General features: G+C 44.3%; 1 protein-coding gene across 1 annotated transcript in view; it reads right to left on the reverse strand.

Moving 5' to 3' along the window:
* Positions 1-3,667: 3,667 nt before the first annotated feature.
* Positions 3,668-25,184, reverse strand: part of TMED8 (transmembrane p24 trafficking protein family member 8) — a 32,762-nt gene continuing 11,245 nt past the window's right edge. The window contains exons 2-6 of the mRNA XM_043472650.1: positions 21,358-21,439; positions 15,088-15,217; positions 13,169-13,295; positions 12,308-12,613; positions 3,668-11,096 (exon numbers count right to left, since the gene is read on the reverse strand). Of these exons, the coding sequence (XP_043328585.1) occupies positions 10,879-11,096; positions 12,308-12,613; positions 13,169-13,295; positions 15,088-15,217; positions 21,358-21,439 (863 nt within the window). The 3' untranslated portion in view covers positions 3,668-10,878. The remainder of the gene's footprint in view (positions 11,097-12,307; positions 12,614-13,168; positions 13,296-15,087; positions 15,218-21,357; positions 21,440-25,184) is intronic.

A 25,184-nucleotide genomic window follows, 5' to 3' on the forward strand; every position in this document is an offset into this window, starting at 1 on the left:
AGTCCGTCTCCTTGTTTCATGATGCTTTTGTGAAGGGGAGACTTTGTGTTTTAAAGAACCTGAGCCACGGAGCTCTTCACACAGCCTGTAGCAAAACAGTCTCCAGGTCAGGGCTGGGAACCATTCTTGCCGCCTTCTTCACCTGGAACCAAGAAGACTAACCCAGAACCAACTCAGCTCCCAAGAGGCTGCTGCAGCTTTTCTGGAGTTTTCTGTGAGCTTTGGAGACTGGGACGGTGGAGGTGAGGGAACTGGGAGGATGGAATTGAGAGGAACAGAGAGCAGGCAGGCCCAGGGAAGCCACCAGCTCAGGACCAACTGAGGGATGGAAAAGGAATGGGGCGGGGGCAGTGGGATGCATAGTGTTGTGGCCTCACTGAAGCACGCAACTCCTGAGAAAGGAGAGCATCTGTGGGTTTCCGGGCCTGCGATTTTAACGCTAGCGAGGCTATCTGTGTTCCAGCCCTGGGACCTCCATGGTGTCCAAGGCATCAACATGGGTAGCTGCCCTGCTGCTCAGAAATGTGGAGACCTGAGATGGGACCAGCTTCAGCCCCTCCCCCTGGGAAACCATCCTCCCAGAACCTGGGGCTGGACACATGGGCGAAAAGAGAAGACTCTTCTCTATTTCCGAAGGAACTTAGCTGTGCCGCAGGGAGAAAGCAGCATTCCTACACCTTCTCCCCTGTGTGAGGGCAGAGCTCCCTCAAAGCTCCTCTAGGGCTGCACTACTGACCAGTCTCTCTTGACCCCAGTTCCAAGCACAGCGACTAGCCCCACTGCATAAATGCAGGTGAAATTGAGAGATGCCCTTCTTATACAATCATGGCTGGTTACCTCCTCCCTCCCTGAATGTCTCTTCCTCTTTTAGGGCCCTGGCAGACCATGAAGAGCAAATATTTCCCCAGGTGCGTAGACTTTTCTCTAGAGGGCAGACAGTGGCTCCAATGTTTAGCAATGATTAAGCTGCTATAAAGGGTTCTTAAAACTACCTCCTCTGCAACTCTCTCAAGTCTGCAAGTAAATATTTATTTGACTGGGCGGGGGCTGAGTTCAGATATATCTCTCAGTCCAAAAGCCATCTCCTATTGAGAGGATATTTTCCAGGAGGGGTTTCTCCCCCATGGCTGACCGAGTAGTAAAAGGCAGGTCCTTCTTCATTTCCACATCAGTTGTTAAATCTGTGAAGACCAATCCGTAGACACCTGATCCCAGGATGCCGAGGACCACAGGGAGGTCTGATCTGCTCTCCTTCTGCAGTGGGCGTGGCCACAGTGGATGAAGAACAGATGTTGGAATGGCTTAATGCTGGTAATTAGATACGGAGAATCTTCCAGCTCTATGGAAGTAGTAAGTCCTGGTAAATACTTTACAAGGATGAAAACAGAATGGGGGTGCTGCCAGGAAAGCTTTAAGAACATAGCAAAATATAAACCATTTTGTTCCAAAGCAATTTTACATAATAATTAAGGACAGCAGCAAACTTAAACTACTGGATAAGCAGGTAGATATACATGTTCATAAGATAAGTCTCATTCTATTGGCTCCTCCTAACCTTTGAACACAGCTTATTTAGCTCTTGATTCCAAGGTCAGAAGCAGGCATTAGCCCACTTAGGGCAAATACCTGAGCTAAGATGTCTGCTGAGTGTAGCAAGAACTTCACGGGCTAAAGAACATCAGACCGGATGTCAGGGGCGGCAGTGTGTGGCTGCACACACGTATATGATCCTGAGCGATGTCAGGGTCAATGACGACAGATCGTATAAAGAGTGCCTTTAAAAGTTAGAAAATGGGACTGCCCCGGTGGTCCGGTGGATAAGAATCTGCCCGCCAATGCAGGAGACAGAGGTTTGATCCCTGGTCCGGGAAGATTCCACATGCCGCAGGGCAACTAAGCCAGTGAGCCACAGCTATTAAGCCTGTGCTCTAGGGCCTGGGAGCCTCAACTACTGAACCCACGCTTCACAACTACGAAAGGCTGCCTGCCTAGAGCCCGTGCTCCAAAACAAGAGAAGCCGCTGCAGTGAGAAACCCAAGCACCACAACTAGAGTAACTCCTGCTCGCCACAACTAGAGAAAGTCTGTGAGCAGCAATGAAGACCCAGCACAGTAGAAAATAATATTAATTAAAAAAAGAGATGCCTGTTCATATGCTTCCTGATTTCAGTGGAGATGATGAGATTTCATGCAGCAAAAGCCAAGTGATAGTGGTTTAACTATGAAAAACAACCATTTACAAAAAATAAAAATAAGAAAGTAATCTCCAATACGTTCTGTGTCATCAGTGACATAGTATATTTGGCATACCCAAACACAACGCATTAAAGATCCCCAGGTACTTCCCTGATGGTCTAGTGGCTAAGACGCCGAGCTCCCAATGTAGGGAGCCTGGGTTCAATCGCTGGTCAAGGAAACCAAGATTCCACATACTGTGGGGCAAGCCCACACATCACAACTACTGAGCCCGTGTGCCATAACTAGAGGAAGCCCTCCCACTGCAAGGAAAGATCCCACATACCACAACGATCTGCCGTAATGAAGACCCAACACAGCCAAAAAAAATTAAATAAAAATACCAATTTTTTTAAAGTAAGTTATAATATATACATGGCAAAAGAAAGCAGGGAAAAATCAACAGGCTCATCTTAGGACCACAGGTATCACTTAAGAAAATATTTAATGGTGCCCCTCTGGTCACATGTGAGTCCTTCCTGTTCTGGAATACACACCAAGGATGTGCAGAGGCAGCATTATAAGGCATGTCAAAGATATCTTACGGTATCATTTCCATAAATCAAAGTAGGCTGAGTATTACCCAGACTATGTTAAATGATTACTGTAGTGTCCAAAGTACTGATTCCAAGTTTGAATAGAGTCAGCACTCCCTGGGGATCAAATACTAACAAAACAAATGATGTTCTGTTTTGTAATCATCACTGTAAACTTAGGGGCTTCCTTGGTGGCTGAGTGGTAAAGAATCTGCCTCCCAATGCAGGAGACACGGCTTCAATCCCTAGGTCAGGAAGATTCCTGCTGAAGGAAATGGCAACCCACTCCAGTATTCTTGCCTGGGAAATCCCACAGACATAGGACCCTGGCAGGTTATAGTCCACGGGGTTGCAAAAAGAGTTGGACATGACTTAGCGACTAAACGACAACTCTTAACTTTTCTTCCCTTGGGCCAAGCCCAGATCCCAGTTCATACTTAGCCATACTTAGCCAAATTTAAATGCAGACTTCCCTGGTAGTCCAGTAGTTAAAGAATCCGCCTGCCAATGCAGGGGACATGGGTTCTACCCCTGGCTGGGAAGATCCCACATGCCATAAACAGCTAAGCCTGTGTGCCACAACCACTGAGCCCGCGGGCCTAGAGCCCGTGCTCTGCAACAAGAGAAGCCATGGCGATGCAAAGCCCGTTCGCCACAACTAGAGAAAGTCCACATTCAGCACCTAAGATGCAGCACAGCCAAATACATACATATTTTAAAATTTAAATGCAGGTGAAGGCTCTATCATTAATCTCATTCGTAACTTTTTCTCGTTAATTTTTCTTAAATTTTTATAGTAATAGATTATAAAATAATTCATACAGATTTAAAGAATACTTATCCTCTTAAGATGCAGAGGAGAGATGAAGAAAAAATGTTATTAAAGTATAACTCATGTTTCAGGTGCATAGTGAAAAAGTTTATTTATGACAGATTTCAAAATTCGGAAGAGAAGACAAAGAATGCACAAAAGCATCACAAAACGGTTACATAATATAAAAACACAAGAACTGAGCTATTTCAGGAACAATAGCTCGGGATCCTCTGTACCAGGCAACAGACTCAGTGCCACAGGGTGGTGGAAATACGGTATTTTAAAGGGAAAACCACTCAGCAGGACATAACAAATAACAATTTGGTTCAGAGTTCTTAGAAATCATAGGCGATGCTGACAGCATCTGTCATGACAGGGAACACATAAAACTAGTTGACTGCAACAAATGATTGCTTGGGATACCTGTGTATTTTAAAGAAAAGGCTGTGACTGTTTCCCTTTGAGACCCCTTTTTGTAATGTCAGCATCAGTGCATGATCTAGAATGATAAGGAAAGAATGCCTTTGTGGTTGCCAGTTGCTTAAAAATATTTACCAAGAAAGCATGATCATCTTTCAGTCAACTGATAGATCTCAGTGCAAGGCACCAAAGCAGGCCTTTCAGTAATACAAGCTAAATGGCATAAAGTAGTTGAGGAGATCTTCAAACACCTCCTCTATTCCAATTATCCTTACCCAAAGTCTGGCTTTCTTATAATCCATCACTTTGATTACAAAGCAGCTTTCTTCAGGGGATTTCAGGATACTTCCCATTATTAAGGGAAAAGGGTACACCAGAGTCATGGGTGACTGGGTTCCTTTCTCCAGACTTTACTTGCTCTTGAACATAGCTAAATGGAAATAATTCAGCTTGACTAAATTAAAAAAAAAATTCATTTATGGGACAACCATTTCAGTAAAGGATGTTAGTGGAGTTTTTAATATGAAATTTCTCAATAAAATGTGCTGCTTAGGAGAGGAGAGAAGGAATTAGGATAATGTTTTCCACATGATTCTTGACTGAACCTGAAAACCAACAGTAATAATCAATTACAGGTAGCATTACAGATGAGGCATTTCAAACCTGAGTGAGGAAAAGGGTTCAGGAAGAGAGCTCCTTTACCTGACGGTGAGTTAAAGGCTCTTCTGTTATTTCGTATACTATCATATTTCAAACAAAAACTTTAAAATTGTTCATGACCCTGTATCAGAACATTCAGAAAATATATGTACTTGATCCCCTGGAAACCATTTCACATGTTTTATCCCTAGATGAGTCAAAACCATCAGCTTAAAATGACAGAGAACTATGGAATTTAATTTTTCAAAAGTGTGTATCTCTAGATTTGATGGTGCGTTCAAACCAGTGACCGGGACTACAGATCATTTCAAAGCCGGAGTCTTGTGCCTTTGGACTTAGTTTTTGAGGACACTGCTGTTTGTAAATGAACCCCCACTAACAAAGCTTTAGGCAATTAATTACGTTTTCTTAGATTGGTGAGGAGACTTAAGACAGGATGGGCTCTGTCTGGCCTTCTTGGTTTAGGAGGGACAGTGCAGCACCCCAGAGGGAGTGGTGACTTCTGAAATCTGGCAATACTTAGCAAAGTTTCTCTCTCCCTTTGGGTCCCAGATCCTGCCCTAACCTCACTACCTAAATAACTGGGTAGATGTCAAAGGTGTGCCCACAGGCGCTGGACTGGCTGGACAGAGCAAGTGGGTGACACTGATCATAACCAGGTAATGGGTAACCAGGTACCAAAAGAACCAAAGCAGCTCTTGCCGGGGTGCCACTGCCCATTCCCAGAAAAGAGGCCGCTGGGAACTGACTCTCAGGAGGTTCTCCTTTGAGGAAGGCCAGAGTCATGCCCACATTAGACTGCCCCTTGGTGGGCCCTGAAGCCAGACTCAGAACCTGCAGAGCTGCCACCTCACACTGAGATCGCACGCACAGCTGGTGACAGGGTCTAGTGCCCGTAGATGGAGGCCTTGCTCTGTTTCCCAGCCAACTCAATTAGTGTGTCGTCCTCATCAGCATAGCATCGTCACATCCTCTTCACTCACTTGGCGAGGTTAACAAGAGTTCCAACTGCACAGTCACACAGGAGTCACCCGCCCAGCTACCCCAATGTGGGGCTCCAAGTCATACGCCCTCCCCAGCCCTACTTCCAGCCAAGGCTGATCAGCTTATCTACTCAGCTCACACTATTATCTAATTCTGGTTAATTATGTAAACTCGGATATCATATTGCCAATTGCAAAACGCTACCATAAATAAGAGAAGCGGAGGGGGTCTAGCCCCTCTCTGTGTCTCTCAGTTGTCTGGAAATGAGGGCCTAGGGACAGGATCCCATGTGCATGAAAACTGGGGCTTTGGTCATAGGGACACTCACCATATACTGGGTTGCTGGGAAGCACCCAACTTGTGACTAGTTTTAAACACCCATCCCCTACTTACTCCCCAAAGAATCATGCATTGTGGCTCCGTGAGCACAATCAGATTCAATGAATACAAGGACCTGCTCTCTAAAGAGCATGAATCCCTTAACAAGCTACCCCTCACCACAAAAAATGAGACCACCTTCCTTCATACAGAAACTCACTTTCCAACTCTTTTCGACCACTGAGAGTCTATAGGGTCGGTGCCCTTTCCGCGTCTAGCAAATTCAGGCTTCCAAAAGGTCTACGCTTTTGGCTAGGTGGAAAGAGACTAAAGAGGTTGATGTGCACTTTTTCGACCCTGGAGAGATTCTAAATAGAGGCTCTAAAAGGAAGACCAAATTGTGTCGGTCTGTTGGTCCCACTGACTGTGTGTATGACTGGCCCACACAGATGGAATGAGATTCCTACCCCTCAGAGGGAGGTCAACCTACAGAGGACACAGCTCATTCACAAAAAGTTTTGTGGCTTGAGGCTATTCCGGGATGTTGGTCAAAATGAATCTGTTTCGTCCCTTTTCGGCCATAGTCAAAACCAATTGAGGCTACGGGGACATAGCAGGAACTCCTCCTAGCCTTTCTAAAGTCACCATCTTTTTCCATGGCGCTGGACCCACAAGTCCCACAGGGTATAGAGGTGAAATCAACCCTCAGGTCAGGGTTACCCTTAGCAGAGGAGACCTACTCAAAAATATTTCTAAAGCCGATCTTGTTGGAAAAGAAAGCAAAGTGAGTTTGGGATGTCTCCAACAAGCACAGTGAGAACCAGTGAGGTTTCTGGCCGAAAGACAAATTCCAATGGATGAAATGCAAACTAAAGAACTACACAGAATCAGAATTATGAGCAAGATTCTGGGATACATTTGACAGCTTTTCTCTCTTTCTCTCATTTTCATTCCTTACTATCAATGTTAAAAAAAAAGAAAAAAAACGCACTTCTCAAGCTGCACAAACCTTTTCACTCCTATCCCTTCGTCTAAAACAATAGCCTTTTGTGTAAATGTTAGGGGTCACTCAGCTCTGTACCTTAGAACCTTATACTTTGGGGTTAAAAGGCAACCTTCTGCAAAAAAGTGGTCTTAAAATAAACATAAAAATACTTTGGGTTTGGGTTTCACCTAATTTCTTTCAAAGAGGGACTGGATAGGGCTCATCAAAAACATACAGGTACTTTCTATAAATGATGTTTTACAATAATATCTAAACCCACTGATTAAGATAGTGAGCTTTCAGGAAGCTTTCAGTTAAAACTCTTCCATATATATAAGGGACAATATATACTTTTTAAAAGTATAAGATTTTCTTTCCTAAATAACAGATAAAAAATATTTTTAAAGTGCATGAATCAATTAAGAAAAAAAACAAAACTAAGAATGGCCTAATTTCAAGTTACTGCCTACTTCCATTTTAAAGCTACATTATGTCTGAGGAGCCAAGTGTAATTTCAGTCCTGAGGATATGTTGGAAAGCAACAGAGATCAGAAAAAAGTCCTTCCAAGGAAAGCAGTTTCACAATTACCTTCACTCTGACATGCCAGAAAGAGAAGAAAACATTAGCTTTTAGAGCCTAAGGGAAAGGGGAAATACAGCATGAGTTCTGAAAGATGGAGAACAGGAAACATTTTTATGAGGATCACCTCCCCGGTTAACTGGCACTGAATGAGGTGAGTCTGCTAAAAACCAGGAGCTCTCTGACACTGGAGACCTGATGTCTGTGAAGGGAATACTCTATTGGACACCTGTCAAAAGGAACAGAATGGCAGAATCATCTTTGTTTAAAAGTTAGCAGTTTATAATTTTAAAATCTATGTGATGGATATACATAAGGGTGCTTATACTATACTTCTTTTAAATGTTGTTTGCTGAGAATTTTTCAAAATAAAATGTTGAGAAAAATTAATACCCTAAACTTTCTAAAAGCCCCATCTCTCAACAAAGTAGCAAAACTAAATAAACCAAAGAAACTTAAGAACTTGGCCACCTTGTGGAGAGAATTCCAGTCTCTCCTACTGTGAAGTACTTTCTTTCCATTGTACGTTAATATTTATGCTCTAAAGAACAGGGTGAAGGTGAAAGCAAGTAATTTTCACTTCATTGTTTGGTTCTATAAACTGAGACAGAGACAGACTAAGGAAGTGACTACCTCTTAGGATTTGCCAGACCTTGAAATTCTCAGTAATTACATGCATTTTACAAGTAATATTGTGTCCCTAAAGTTCAATAATTTCAGATGACTTAATATGGGATAGTAAATTCATTAGATGGTGAAAATATCTTTTTTTTAGCTATTTTTGTGTCTGTGTGTGAATGGATCAAAGAAGCACTGACTGTTAATGAAACACCGGTACAGAATGAAATATAACAATGTCCAGGACTTCAAAAGTGACCAGACAATAAGAGGCACACTGAGGCGATGGGAACAAGTCCCTCAGGCTTCCCTGATGCAACAGAACTAGGATTCTAAAGAAAAGAAGGATACAGAGACTCTCGTGGCAAAAATCAACAACAAGAAGTGTCATCCCAGGGAGCCTCCTATGACCCGACAGCTCCGTCTTAAGAGAAAGTCAGAAGTTAACAACAGGAAAAATAAGCCAGGCTTTAGCTGACTGGAGAAGAGCTCGGTAGAAAATTATTTTATAAACATTCTATTCACTTAGCTAAGGCATGATTCAATTTCAGTGATGATCACACAGCTACCTGATGGGATGACCGCACGGCGAGTTTGCTTTCAGTGACCCAACAGGCAGTTGCTAGAATAGTTGCTAACTTCTTACAGGGCATGGAAATGTGGGCCAGTGTATAACCCTCTATAGAATGCACTCAGACGTAAAGTAATGGAGGTATGAGGCCGCTTGGAGGAGGAGGGATGCTACAGCAGTCCCCAGCATCCTCTCCCACCTGGGGCTATGTTCCCAGAGAAGCAGAAGGTGTGGCTCCAGCGCCCTTTGTTCGTGACACAGGTGCCGCCACGGACCTGTCGTGAGGAGCCCTGGTCGCTGAGTTTCTGCTTCTGTGCAGAGGGGAGGCGTGGTGTGAGGCTCCCACACAGGGAAGGAAGGAGCCAAAGGAAGCATCATGACACAGCTGACTCCTCAGAGTGGAGGAGCAGGTGGAGGACTTGGCAGTCCTGGCATCACGGGATGCCTCTGGTTGGCTGGTCAAGTCCTCTACACTCACTCAATCCTGGGCAAACGGGCAGATTCCCTCACAACCTAGAGCTCCTCGCAGGGAGTGCTGGGGGCAGCAGGCTGGGTGGGCGGGGGGGGGGGTCATCCGTCCGTCTCAGGAGGGGCAGGCCCCTCCCAGAGCCTCACAGGGACTGACCCCACGGGAGTGGAACGTCAGCCCTCCCCGACTTCGCCCGAAATCTGCATCTTAGACTCCACAGGAGAGGGGGCCTCGGTGGCTCAGAGCAGGTGAAAGCCTTCTGAGAAACAGGAACTGTTTCAAAGGTGAAATGAAATGTGGCTTTAACAATAAATAAAAGTAATAAATAAATCTAATTCTTCCTTGGAATTCTAAGGCAGTAGTAACAGGCTTGAAGCAAAGAATGAGAGAGGAGGAGGTACAGACGGTCGCAGTGGTCCCTGCTCTGCCTCCTCCTAGGCCATGGGGAGGGGGCTGGGCTACCACGTGCCTTTGGGGACACTGGAGGCAGCTCCCCACAGCATGCCAGCTTCATGGCGTGGAAAAGGCCGTCCTCAGGGAACGTACAGGCTTCAGCCTAGTAAAAGAACAAAGCCGACCAGCAGCAGCAGTGAAGCTTCATGACCACCTCCTCTTCGAGACTTTGAGCACCAAAAGCCTGCAGCCCTGAATGCAAGCAACCTAGACATCTAGAAACAGGAAAACTGACTGGTCCCAAAGCAAAATTTCTAAATATCACCCCTTTTCTAAAGACTGAAAAGAAAAAAAAAGCGGTAGGGAATCTGGAGTGTTGTTTTGTTTTTTAACCTCTTCTCTCAGATGATCTCCCCCTCCTTCTTTGATTATACATAAAAATGATTTAGTAACACTTGACTTCCGGAGATATGGCATCTGAGATCAATCCAGTACCTAATTTCCACCCTTTCCCCCTTCCACCCCCAGGACCCTTGGAAAGGGACACCGCCTCTTGAAATAGGAAGTGATGGAGGCAGTTTTGCTTCCCAGAAGAGCTTAGACTACAGGGATCATCACTTTGGACTGCATGGAAGTTCTTGCTGTGATGGCAGGGACACAGACTTAGATAGGGGAAAAGAGGAGAGAAGGAGAGAGGCAGGGTGAAATCACCACGCCTCCAGAGGCAGTGAGGGCTCCCAGCCCGTGCTAGAGAACGGGAAGAACCAGCAGGCGGGAATACGGCAGTGGTGAGAGGCTGGCCAGAGCTTTCCGCGTCCCCAGGACTGGGCTCCTTCACGGACAGTGTGCTGTTCCCTCTCTCTTTCAGTCCTTCCGGAAAGTGGAGAGAGTGGGTGGCCACTAAACTCGCCTGCGTGAAGGCTCTGGAGAGGAGAGCGCAGCAGGTGAAAGCATACACCTGGAACCAAAACAAACCTATTTTGAAAAGGCAACACCCAACTTCCTCGTAGGCTTTTGACCTGATGGGTGTCCTCCGCAGAGAGATTTTGCTGGAGTCGGAAGCAACAAGAGCGTGAGTCAGGGACCACAGAGCAGGGGTACCACGCCACCATCTGCGGAAGCCAAGGACGGGGCAAAGCTACATGGATGGGGTCAACAGTCAGGCCCGCCAGGCAGGGCGTGAGGGTCAGGTGCCCCACGCTCAGCTTGGAGCCCTTGCCTATCCAGGACAAGAGGCCCCAGATGGCAGCCTGCTCCAGCCGGCACACGCCACCCGCGTCCCGTCCCGGCGGGCCTTCAGCTCGTGTAGTAGACGTGGAAGTAGAGAGTCTTGTTGCGCAGCAGGGAATAGGAGTTGTCGAACTTCAGCAGGTAGATGCCCTCGCCGGGGTAGTCGTGGCTGCCGGCCTGCACGTCTCGGTGGCTGTCCCGGCGGTACACGGGCATGACCTCCCCGTAGCGGCCCCGCAGGGAGCTCCTGGAGCCTCGCTCCACGTCTCCAGCTGGGACGGGGTCTGCGTGAGCAAAGGGCAGAGTGTTCGGCTATGAATTCGGAGACCAAGGAGGCCTGCCTGAAGGCGAGAAGATGAACCAGGTAACAACCCGGTGGCTTTCTCCCCACGGGGCATTTGGAAATGTCTGGTGGCCTCCAACTAGGCCATCGGAGTGACTAGTGGGTGATACCGGCATTTAGTGCTCAAGGGCTCAGGAGTGCTAAATGTCAGGATAGTACCTTCTCAACAAAGTGTCTCCTTCCAAATGCCAACAGTATTTGCACTGAGAAACAATGATTTAGCCTTACAGAGCCTTCCTAGCTCCAGGAGTACCTGAAAATTTCCAAGGAGTATCTGGAAATTTCCAAGGGGGAGAGCAAGATATTTAGAAGGGCAGATTCAACAAGTGAAAAAACTAGCTAAAGGAAGTAGGAAATGCAGGTAAAGGTGCTATAGCAAGTGACCCCCAAACCCCTACTGGTCCCCTGAGGGGCAACAAATAAAATCCTAGGTTCTCCTCCTTCTTGAATACATGCAGACTTCCCTATAGACTTGAAGAAGCAAGTTAAGGGGTTGACTATAAGATGATATGGGAAAATCAAGGAATAAGGCTAATGCTTATTTAAAAACAAAAAAAGGGCAGCCTTAGGGCCATCGTGAGTAAGGACTGGAACATAGCACAGAGACTATTTTTAAAACTGCTCTGGGCACAAAGGTTGAAGTAATCAGTAGTCAGCCAGCTGTGACGGTCTGGAAGGAGGAGAGAATGGGTATGTTTGGCAAGCTGCAATCACTCAGCTTGGTTCCAGACCAAGAAGAAATGTAAATATCCCACAGAGAAAGATATATAAATATCCCTAAGAGAGAAGTATAAAATAATCTCAGGTTTACATATGTGATCTGAAAAACAATGCCTCTACAACACCCCTTTCCCTGCCCCCAACCCACCCCTGTCCCCAGGAGATCCTGGGGGGGGCAACACAGCCAGGTACCGATTAAAAAGAACAGAAGCCTTCCTCTAAGGCATCACTGCTACACCACCAGAACGTTCTCTGAGGGTCTGACTTCAGCCTGCATCACTCAACTTGGCTTGCAAAGCTGAAAGGGATTCTCTGCCTGCATTCTCAGAAACAGGAGGACCGGTACAAGGCAGGAAGTGATCACCTGGCAGGCGCTAGAAATTAGGTTGAACCTGGAAAGGAGACTGCAAATTATGTTCAATTTCAATGTACCTTCGAGCTCCTCGTCTTCTTCCTCGTCTTCGTCCTCGTCCTCACTGGAATCACTGACTTGCACCGTTATGTCGGTGCTGGTTACCGGGGTCCAGTCAAAGTAAACTCCAAAGCCAATGTCATAGTCGTCGGTCGCAAACTCCCAGCAGACACGCTTCCCCTCTGGGTGGGTCGGCACCCGGATGGTCACCACCTCCCCCCGCTTCACCACCAGACGGCTGTTCTTCTCCTTGCCCAGCTTGCTCTTGAATTCCTTCATCTTGGCAAAGGTCCAGATGCATGGAGGAGCCATCAGAGGTGGGGAGACTGAAAGGACAGGCCGCTTACTACTGAGAAAGAAACCCTGAGGAAACGCTGCCACACCCGGCCTTTTGCTTAGGGGAGGTGGTCACAGTCAAAGACGCTCTTCCTACTGGCTTCCTTGACTTCTGTTCACAAGGAAGAAGGGAGCATTGCCCTGAGGTGGGTCGGCTGCTCAGTTCAAGAAACAGGTCTCTTTTAAACTTTATTATAAATAAATAAATAAATATATATATATATACACACACACACACACCCCCACACCCACACACACACCAGGATGGAGTACCAGACATATCTATATATATCTATATAGATATAGATATACACTGAATAGAGTACTATATATATATATATTATATATATATATATACACACACACATATAAACTGAATAGAGCCTACTCTATTCAGAATGCAGTATTCAGACACTGGTTGTTTTTCCTCTTTTTGTCATATGTAATCTTATGCTTTCTCCTTCCTTCCATCTATCTGCCTGCCCTTCTTTAAGTACCTATAGGAACAAAACAAAAACACATTCCATGCCCCCCAAAAGTCTCACCTCTTCTATGGTCCCCCAGCAGGTCTGCAGATTCCAAATCAGCTGACAGAATATCAACAGCTCCTGTGTGCTCAGACTGGATCATCACGATGTCCCCAGACCTTTGTGGGCCGTGGTACTTGGCCATCTGCACAAGAGAGTTCTGGTCACAGGACATATTCAAAGGCAGGTTCCTGTTAGCCTCTTTCCAACTGAAGCCTGCCAGCCCTGCCTTATTATTACCTCCACTCTCCCGACTCACAAGTCTCCTGACTCCTGTTGGTCAACGTTCCTTTTCTCTCCTCCAGCCACAGGTTGTAATAAACTCTACCCACTTTTATTTTCATGCCACCAACATGTTCCCTAATTTTGAGAACATGAAATGTTCTCTCCAGCTTTTTGCTACTTTCCCACTTCAGACTCTTCATAAAAACCTGGCGCACAAACATCCTCAAGGTTTGCTACTGACTTTCCCATCCACGGTGTTTCTTGGCCACGCCTGCACAGACCCTCCCCACAGCTCCTCTCAGGACAGCTCGTGCGTCTGGGCCTTCACTCAGCCGCACGTCCTCCTGCTACAATTTCCATCCAGAGGTTATTTCCAGATCACTGTCAATCAGTCCACCAAAGTATACTGCAGAGAGAGAACCTGGCTCCTGCTCTCTGGCTCCCTTTGTCCCCCTGTCTCTCACCCGTGGCACACCTTGGATGTCTCACCCGACATAGGCTGTCTCATCCACCAACAATGTTCTATAAATAATCACAAGCTCACCTTAGACCAGCCCCAGGATTTGCATTTAAGCATACCCATTGCCAGACATCTGACTTGCATAGAAGAGTGCAAATATCAATCGATACTCCCAGCCCTCAGTGACCCAGAGCAGGAGCCAGCGGCTTCTCCCTAGTGGGTTTCACTTCACATCACTCAGATTAGCATTCCCCTATTTCACACCATCGTGCCTTAATCTCCTGCTCCTTCTCCAAGCAGTTGGCAGGCAACTCAAGGAGAAGTGCACACCGACTGCCAACACGGAGTGCCCAACAGTGAGACAGCTCACATCAGTGACTCCAGTCAAGGAGTCAGAATGATATTTGCAAGAAATAAATGAATCAATGAATACATGAATGCTGTAATCCTCCCAGGTTATATTCTCGTAGTATCTGTTTCTAGAGAGTCCTTCAGCTCTTATCACCACTATTAACTGAGTTAAACCAGACTTTGACTAACTTCCTTAAATGAGTCCTTCCTTTTCCAGAAGGTTAAACAAAGATTTAGCTTGCAACTTATTAGCTGCATGGACTTAGTAAAGTCAATAACAGCTCTTAACCACAGTTTCCTCATCTGTAAAATGGCGACATAATAGTACCTATCTCACTGGGTTGTTCTCAGGGGTAAATGAAATGTTGTTGGATAAAAACGCTTTGTAAACTATAAAGCATTATACAAATGTAATTATGCCTGGCATTGTCTTTACTGACACCAACACCATTTGTTATTCTGTATGTGTTAATATGTATATATTATACATAATGCATTCTGTATATATGTATACATTATACATAACGTATATGTTAATAATGATACAAACAACCCTTCCCTCCAAGGCAGGGAGACCACCGCTCTCAGTACCACTTCTATGGAACCTTTACCATAAATCCCACGTAGATCTACCACAAGAAAACTGAGACTAATACATAATCCAATGGTTAAGGGCTCCTCAGATGGAGAGGATGTTAGAGAGCATGTGAACATTCATTATAACCCTTCATTTTTTTAACAGATGCTTACCGGCTGCTAGTTCAGTGATGGGCCTGGGAATGATACACATGATTGTTCCCCACATAACTAAACGTGAGATGACAGTGCTTTCTAATTCCAATCTATCCAAAGGCGTCCAAACGTGTGCTTTTCAGAGAGAGAGAAAGAATGTGCTCCCGACCTTGCTGAGGATCTGGGTCTGGTCTGCAGACAGCAATTCCTGTTCCACCGAGGCCTGAGCCTCCCCGGCACCGGCTGCCTTCCGCTTATCTTCTGTGGCATCCTCTGTCACTGGAGACACCATCTGTGACCTCCCAGAAGAAGACAGCATGTCAATTCATGGACTCTTTTTTTTTTTTTTGGCCATGCTATGTGGCTTCTGGAATCTTAGTTCTCCGACCAGAGACTGAACCCAGGTCCTTGGCAGTAACAACATGAATGGAGACCTAACCACTGGACTGCCAAGGAATTCCCCTCAAGGACTCTTCTAAAAGGTACAGTAGTCCTGGAGAATCTCAGAAAGAAAGAAAAGTCTTCAAAGGGCACCCCCAACCCCTGCTTTCCTCTGTCAGTTAGGTCCACTGTCATTTCAGCTGACCAGTGCCCTGGGCTGAAATGGCCCACAGTGAAGCAGTGATATCATGTGAGGACCCAGCACTGACAACGCCAGGTCCCAGGACCCGAGAACCATAGTAAAATACACGGCTCAGTTGTCTGAGATGGACTGCAGGTCTGGTTTTTATTCCCCACTCTGGGACCCATGCCTTTTGCTCCAAGCAGAATTTCAATAAAAGAGGGGCTGGAATACCAGTCCTGTTCTACACAGAAAGCTGCCCTTAGAAGTAAATGGAGGAGGTCCCGCCTAAGCCCGAAACTGATCACAATAGAAAGGAAGTGCAGACTGATTAGCAAGGCAACGGCCCCCTCCCCAACCCCCTGCTATCCCAGGAGCAGTTCCGTGTTTCCATTCACATCCTATCACCGATATCCAGCGTCTGCCCAGTTCACTGGGTGATACAAACGAGGCAACCACTTTTTTTCCTTTTTTTTAAAAGTATGATCTTTTATACTTCTTTTTTAAATTTATTTTTGGTTGTGCTGGGTCTTCGCTGCTGTGCGGGCTTTTCTCTAGCTGTGGAGAGCAGGCGCTATTCTCTAGTTGTGGTGTGTAGGCCTCTCATTAAGGTGGCTTCTCTTGTTGTGGAGCGCGGGCTCCAGGGCGCAAGGCCTTCAGTGGTTGCTGCTCGTGGGCTCAGCAGTTGGGGCTCCTGGGCTCTAGAGCGCAAGCTCAATAGCTGTGGCACAGGGGCTTAGCTGCTCCAAGGCACGTGGGATTTTCCCAGATCAGGAATCGAGCCCGTGTCTCCTGCACTGGCACTCAGATTCTTCACCACCGAGCCACTAGGGAAGCCCACTTTTTTAAAAAGCGTATTAATCTACTCTCCCAATGACTTCAAATACAACTATTACAATAGCTAATTTTAAAGAAGCAAGGGAATAATAACGTATTCTCTCCTCCATTTCTTCTGGCTTCGGAGAGACTAGAAAATGGAGTTAAATGCCAGGGCTGTAGTGCAATATCCCAGGCCTCTTGAAAATCTGTTGCCATCAAATTGTGGGGTGGAGTCTTTAGAGAAGCAGTTATCAAAGTGCGGTCTGGGGACTGGTGGCATCCTTAAGACTCCTCTTTCAAGGCAGTCTGTGAAGTCAAACCCTTTTCATAAAAATTCTAAAATATTGTTTGCCTTTTTTCATCTTGCTAAGCATTTTCCAGACACTACCTGACATATGATATCACAACAGAATGAACGCAGAAGCAGATCTGAGAATCCAACTGTCTTTCGTTAACGCGGACATTAAAGAGATTTACAGCGTCTGTCTTCTCACTAAACTATTTTTCTTCGGAAACAAGTTGTTTTTCATTAAAGACAAGTTATTTATAGTAACATGTAATGAGTTCCTTATTGTTATTTTAAATGAATGAATAAACTTTTTTTAAATTTTGCAGTTTTAATTTCTAGTATGGTGAACATTGATAGATATAAGTCACATAAATAAAAACTCTTTAAGGTCCTCAGTAATTTCTAAGAGTGTAAAGCTTTGAGAGCTGTTGCTTTAGGGCATTGCCATGTCCTCAGAAAGGCTGAGTGAATGACTAGGAACCAACACTATAAACTGCCTGGGGAAACAGAGCGTTTACTTTGGAGTTCATTAGTTTTTCTTCTTTCTTTCTGAACATAAACAAGAAAAATCACTCCTAGTTTATAAATCAGTTCTTCTTCAGATAAAACAGCCATCGTTTAGAATATCTAAGTCACTCCAATTTACCTCAGAACAAACAAGAGGCAGTCACTATGAAGATCAGAGTGATTATCATGTGTAAAGTATAAATTGTTCTAGGCTGTGAGTCTAGTCTATTCTCTTAAACCCAGAAATCAGAGTCCATTTTGGTTCCTTAACACTACTTGTTAACTGTCTCCTCTATTAGGAGGTGAGCTTGATGGCAGGGACTGGGTCTTTCTCTCTCTGCACGCACAGCCTCTACAGCCAAGCCTGTCCCGTGGAACCCTAAGGCCTTCTGCACTCTGACTTTATCTCCTAGAATGATCTCTTGCCTTCCCCAGTCCACTCCAGTCACAATGGCCGCTTCACTCTCTTGAGTCCTCAAACACCTCAACTCTCCCTCACCTAAGGGATTGGGGTGTGCTATGGCCTCCACCTGCCAATGCGGGAGATGTGGTTTCGATCCCTGGGTCGGGAAGATCCCCTGGGGAAGGAAATGGCTAACCACTCCAGTATTCTTGCCTGGAGAACCCCATGGACAGAGGAGCCTGGCCAGCCACAGTCCATGGGGTCATGAAGGGTCAGACGACTTAGCGACTAAACAAAAACAACAACAGGGCCTCAGGCTGGAAAACTCCTCCCCCAGTTCCTCAGGGCCTGCTTCCTTCCTTCCTCCCTTCTGCTCATCCATCACTTTTGGGGATGCTTTCTCTCCCTGGCCCATCACTCTTTACACCCTTACACTGCTTCATTTTTCTACACTGCACTTATGACTGCTTGACATATTATGTACCATATTTTTGTTGATTGCAAGACATATTTTTGTTTTCTGACTTTAATACAGCTGATATACAGGATGTCCTAAAAACTGCTGCTGTCTTAAAACTGTCTGGGGCCTGGAATGACACGGAATCCCTCCTCAGGGGATATGCATTTGCTTCTGCCAGGGCCTGGGAACGCCACCAACTGAGGCGACTTGAACTGAGTTGTGTCTAAGAGTTTTGTTTAGGTCACACCGGCAGAGTGAGTTCAGACGACAGACTTCTGGCTCACATTCTCAGGGGAGGTGTTCTTCACCCCCCTCGCTCAGCACCAAGGCTGAGACATTCAAGCTGCCCTCAGGTCCTTTTCTCTGTGGAACGATCTCTTTCCTTGTTTCTCTTCTCACTGAAGGTGCAGGTTTTTGGGGTCCCAGTTTCATGTGTGTGTTGGGGGGGGGTCTCTTTATTAGCCTCTCTTGGGTATTCTTTCCTTTCTTGGTGGTATATAAAATAACAGTACATCTTATAGTTGATGACAATTTAGATTCTATGAAATACGATGTTTACTTTATTTCCATCTGCCTCCCCCACTAGAATATAAGCTGCGTGAGACCAGGGACTTGGATTGTTGGTTCATTTATAGTATCTTCAGTGCCTAGAATACTGCCAGGTAATAGCAGGCTCTCAACAAATAATCTGTTGAATGAGTAAATGAATAAGTTAACTTTCGTTTGGGAACAAGAGGACTATTCGGAATGTGAGAACACAGCGGTTAATCTGACCACCGGCCCGAGCTTACCGTGCATGGCCTCTAAAATGTAGTCTCTCCTTTGCCTTTGTGCATGCAACTTTGCACAAATATGGTTCTGCTTATTTAGAAAAGTATTTAAACAGGACACGCAAGAGCTACATAAATTTAATATTCACATTAGCATTTTATGCTCTAAAGAATTAGTGAAGGGTATTTGAGGAAAAATAAATTGCAAATCACTTGATGCTGATGATAAACCATGTAAGGGAAAAACACCCACTGTAAGCCTTCTGGTTTATGCTAACCCAGAGCAGGGAGGCCATCCCAAAGGGAGGGAGAGCCAGGTCAGCCAGCCAGCCTCACTAGAAAAGATAGAGCCATGCCATTTCCATTGCTAAAATATACAAAACACAAACCCCAGGCTTCAGGCATCATACTCTCTGGATTTGTTTTCTTCACACACTAGATTTTAGGAAAAAAACGAATAATTTATCTCCCTTTTTCTAAGAATATTCTATATTCTTCACTCAAAATATTCATTTACTCTTAAGAGGAAAAATAAATCAGTTCTGTACCCAAAGCCTTTCCCCAAGGATCCTACAAATCAACACGTGCAGAACAAAGTTGGTAGCAGGAAAAAGGAAGGACAGCGGACATCCTCCTCAGGGGATTTGCTGAGAACACGAACCATCTCTTTCTCTGGTGGCTCAGTGGTAAAGAATCTGCCTGCAGTGTTGGAGACTTGGGTTTGATCCCTGAGTCCGGAAGATGCCCTGGAGAACGGCATAGCAACCCACTCCAGTATTCTTGCCTGGAGAACTCCATGGACACAGGAGCCTAGAAGGCTACAGTCTACGTGGTCACAAAGAGTTGGACACAACTGAGCGACTAACACTTTTTTCACTTTTTTTCAATCAAGCCTTGAGGAGACTATGTCTTCCAAAAGGATCCTTATATGTAATAACCTAGTTGCTCTAAGCATAGAACTCAGAACCCTTCTATTGCTACTTATGAGATAAGCTTTAGAGCAAACAAAACTAAAGCTGTGTGAACTTGGGCAAATTACTACATTCACTGTTTCACTTTCCTCATCTTAAAAAAAATGCTTATTTCATTAGGTTTCTTACAAGGATTAAATTAGATAACACATTTAAACACCTAGTTCAGTACTGAGCAAACAAATATTTGATAAAAAGTAAGATTTTATTCGGGGCTTCCCTGGTGGCTCAGATGGTAAAGAATCCACCTGCAACGCAGGAGCCTTGAGTTCACTCCCTGGGTCAGGAAGATCCCCTGGAGAAGGAAATGGCAACCCACTCCAGTATTCTTGCCTGGAGAAATCCACAGACAGAAGAGCCTGGTGGGCTACAGCCCATGGGATCGCAAAGAGCTGGATACAACTGAGCGACTAACACACAAGATTTTATCATCATTATTACAGAGAGACATTAAAAAAAAAAAGTGGCCATTATATTATTATCACCAACTCTATTATAATTACAGTAATCATTATTATCTTCCATTGTCTGAATTTCGGAGGAAAAAGTTTTATTTCATATACAAAGGTAGGAAGAAAGAATTTCTACTTAAGAAATAATATTTTTAAAATGTCATGGGGGGCTTCCCTGGTGGTCCAGTGGTGAAGATTTTGCACTTCTACTACAGGGGACTAAGGTTCAATCACTGGTCGAGGAAATAAGATCCTGCATGCCACGTGGTGTGGCCAAAAAAAAAAAACCTTGGCATTCCCCCACCCCAGCTGTCAACTTTGGGTGGGGCATGGAGACCACAGATTCTATTGGCCAGTACTATAACATGAGCTGATCAGCTGGACTATAACACCCACTAGCGCAGTACAGTTTTTCATTAATCATTCCAATAATGTTGCGTGGCTTCCACTTATTTTAGGACTCAGCATTACTATTCCCTTTCTGCTATATACTCTGATACCAGTAATGGCAGGCGAATGAGATGGGTGGAGTGGGAAATTAAGAATGACAATCTGAAGATCATCACCATGATTTAATCCAAAAATTACACAATGAAAACCTGCTTCCAATGCTGTACTTCTGCGTGTATGTGAATTTTATGGGTAAAAACCAAACACACATTCTCTTGAAAGTCTAAATCTATTTCTAATGTTTTAATGTTTGAACCTGGTCTTCAAGAGGAGATAAATGAAGATACTACACTATTTGTTACGGTTTTATTCTCTGAGAGTAAAAGAAAACTTTATAAAATGAGACAGACCCGACAATGCCCCTAAACACACTTTGCTGTTGTTCAGTCGCTCAGTTGTGTCCGCCTCTTTGCAATCCTATGGACCGTAGCCCGCCAGGCTCCTCTGTCCATGGGATTCTTCTGGCAAGAACACTGGAGTGGGTTGCCAGTTCCTCCTCCAGGGGGTCTTCCTGAGCCAGGGATCAAAACAGTATCTCCTGCAAGTCTCCTGCACTGCAGGCAGATTCTTTACCACTGAGCCACTGAGGAAGCCCTAATATGCTTAAGGATTGAATAATTAATGACAAAACAACGTCAAACTCTTCACTTCAACTTATCTTCCCCCTTGAAGTCGCTGTTTACTTCTTTCATCAATTACGACCTCAGAAGATAAAACCCCAAGAAGCATAATATCCAAAGTAGTTGTGGTCCCTACCTGTAGGGTGAGGAATGGAGCTCTGGGTCAGAAGCAGAAGCTGCTAGAGAGGTGACCTTGGTGTTTTCTAGATCTTCATTCTCTGGAAAATCATGGGAAGAAAAATTCAGTACTCAAGAGGGAACACAATCAAAATTATCTTGTATCTTTAAAAAAAAAAAAACAAAAAACCTGGCAGTTTCAACTAACTTCCTCTTTCTAAAAATATTCTAGGCACAAACTTTATACTCTGGAAGGCCCAGTACATATATTACTCATGTCTTCATATCTAAGAATTCTCAAGACCGTTATAACCCACTCATAAGAAAGTTATTTCCCAAAACAAGTACCCACAAAATTAATCCTAATTCAAGGATCACATTTCACAGACACAAATGGTTGAATTAGGTAGAACAGAAAGGACAGAATGGAATGTAGAATGAAATGAACTGGAATTCAGTGCCAAAGCAGAGAGTGCCACCTCTACATTCGACCAGCTCACATCGCTGTATTCAGGATAAAGTAAAGGACTTTTGTCATTTCATTATTTACTCACTCACCAATGACTTACTGAGTAACTGCTGGGCATCCTCAAGGAAAACATAGGTGAAATGTGCCATGAAGACAAGGTTCACAACAAGCCTAAGGCGGATACTATCATTGCCACTTTGCAAGCAAGCAAAGGAAAGCAGAGAGAGAGGATGCAAGCCCAGGCAATTAACCTAACCATTAGGTGCTACCAAGTTTTACAATGTGTTCATTTAGCCTTTCTGTGAGCACTCAGAAAAGCATTCGGTTTAGTGTGTTTAGATAACCCCTGGTGAACCTCCTCTAGTAAAGACAAGGAGAAACTGAAGCCCAAAGTTCACTTCTCAATATAAAATACAACTCATTGATGTAAACCTCAAACACTGAAAATTTCAGAGTTTGGTAGCAATATAAAAGTATAAATGACAAGCAAATATTTGTGATTCAACTTTTGTCTTTTTTTTGTATGTGAATAGGATCAGTGGTTTTTTTTTTTTTTTTTTTTTTTGGTCAACTCATAAGTGGAAAGACCTTAGAACTTTTGCAACCAAATTTCCTGTGAGATAATAGAAAATACATACATATATTAGTTTATGCCCCTAGTTCCTGGCACAGAACCAAAACCTTTCAATTCCCTAAGTGATTAGACCACTAGGAGTTACCTTTTGTTCTAATATTTGGTCTTTGACTTTGGTTCCTGACACGGAGTTCCTTAATCTTGTGGAGTTTCCTGGGTGATAAGTGTCTCCTGTTCTAATGAGGTGACTCTTGGGCTCCTGGATGGGGGCTGGTAGCCAGAAAGACCAAGCTATGGTTAGAAGCTTGGGATTTTCAGCCCCCGCCATCCACTCTCCTGAAAGAGGAGAGGGACCGAAGATGGAGTCAGTGATGGATCCCACTTATATTATGAAGCCCCCATTAAAATCCCAAAAGTACTGGCTTTGGAGAGCTGCCAGTTCAGTGAACATGTCTCCATACCAGAAGGGTGACCCACCCCAGCTTCACAGGGAGAGAAGCTCCTCTGTTTGGGACCCTCCCAGACCTCGCCCTCTGTATCTGACTGTTCATCTGTAACCTTTACCATATCTTTTAATAAACTGGTAAACCTAAGTGTTTCTTTGAGTTCTCTGACTTGTTCTAGCAAATAAGCAAATCCAAGGGGGAGGAGGTTGTGGGAACCTCTAGTTTGTAATCACATCTGATGGAAGTTGTGGGTAACCTGGGGACCTACTACTGCTGTTTGGCATTTGAAGCGGGGTGGGAGCAGTCCCGTAGGACTGAGCCCTCAACCACTGGGGTCTGACACTATCTCCAGGTAGAGTGTTTAACATTGAGTTCAACTGTAGGACACCCAGGTGGTGGTGCAGAACTGCTCAGTGCATGGGAAAGTACTCCATACATCTAGGATCAGAAGTGTTGGGAGCGTGGGAGCGCAACAGAGGAAAGGAGAAACACAGGAGGAGGACTGAGGTTTTCTCACACCTCTCCACAAAGGAACTGGGTCTAAGACAAAAATCCCCAGGGTCCCCAGTCTGTTTCCCAGGGTCCAGCAGTCTGTGAAGAGGCCCTTTTCACCGAGAGATAATGAGAATAGAAAGCTCTTTCCTATGTTGACCTAAGTAAAATTTGCTTCCTAATAAATTCTGTTCTTTGATTGCTACTCCCCACAATATCCTTTCAAATATTTACAGCCTGCTATCACATTTCCTGCAAGTTCCTTCCCAGGCCAACCACCTCTATTTCTCTCCATCATCCCTCAGACAACCTCTGACGGTGCCAGCCTCATTTTGTTGTTCCTCTTTGTTCTGTTGCAAGTAAAGAGCTAAAATGGACAACTTTTTCAGATGTGTTCTAAACCATGCAGAGTACACTGACACAATCATCTCTTAATAAGGACACGGTATTTCTTGATGTAATATATTAACTGGGCACTAGAATTTTTTTTTTAACTGCAAACTTACCCCGTTGCCCTAAATAAATCAATCGAGATCTCCAAGGGCTTGTAAAAATAAACTTATTCCAAGCTTAGCTTCTCCTAGGCTCTATTTTTGAAACAGATTTTTGGAAAATTTTTAACTTCAATGCAGAGCTTTAAATATCCATATTATCTATTTTAAATTAGGTTGTTGAAGGGCTTCCCTGGTAGCTCGGCTGGTAAAGAATCTGCCTGCAATGCAGAAGACCCCAGGTTGATTCCTGGGTTGGGAAGATCCCCAGCAGAAGGGATAGGCTACCCACTCCAGTAGTCTTGCCTGGAGAATTCCATGGACAGAGGAGCCTGGCGGGCTACAGACCATGGGGTCACAAAGAGTTGGACACGACTGAGCAACTAAACACAGCACAGGTGTTGAAATGACACAAACATACGCTTTGCTCATCGTATAACAAGTTAAATACAGGTAAGAAGACATATTGCAGTTACCCTTCTGGACTTTAATATACGAGCAGTCCATAATTCAGTGTAGAAAAATCAGGAAACAGAAAACAAAACAAAACAAAAAACCAAACACAATCCCACTAGACAAAAATAACCATTGTTAACCTTTTGGTGCATGTCCTTTCAGAAATACATGTATATATACACATGTATATAAGGACACATGTATATATAATATACACATGTATATATAGATATATATATATACACACACACACATATACACACATGTATATGTGTACATATGTGCACATGTATATATATACACACATGTATATGTGCACATATAGATAGATAAACATATACATGTATACATCTACATATTTATATATTCCCCCTCTATCCACAACCATCAACTTTGTGTGGGGCATGGAGACCACAGGTTCTAATGGACAATTCTGTACCATGATCTTTTGATCTGTTGGACTGTAGTACCTACTAGCTCTGGTATTAATATAGCTTTTCATTAACTATTCCATTAATGTTTCATAGCTTCTTATTCTAGGGTTCAGTACAAATAAAAATGTATATATAATATTTATATGTGTATATGTTATATAAATATTTATATACAAATTACATTTATATACTTATATTTCTGAAATGTACATAGTGAACATGATTTATGAAAATTTTTCAGTGTCAATAAAATTGGACTAAAGAAAATTTTCTTTTTTTTTTTTTGGTCAAATTGTGGGATCTTAGTTCCCTGATCAAGGATTGAACCCTGTGCCCTTGGCAGTGAAAGCATGGAGTCCTAATCGCTGGACCCCCTGGGAATTCCTGGGGCTGAAAAAATAATTTTAAACGGTTGCATATTATCCCATATGCTGTACCATAATTTCTTTAACCAATCCCCAAGCCTCTGCTATTAGAGCTACAG

Source organism: Cervus canadensis, chromosome 6 (assembly GCF_019320065.1).
Source record: "Cervus canadensis isolate Bull #8, Minnesota chromosome 6, ASM1932006v1, whole genome shotgun sequence".
NCBI lineage: Eukaryota > Metazoa > Chordata > Mammalia > Artiodactyla > Cervidae > Cervus > Cervus canadensis.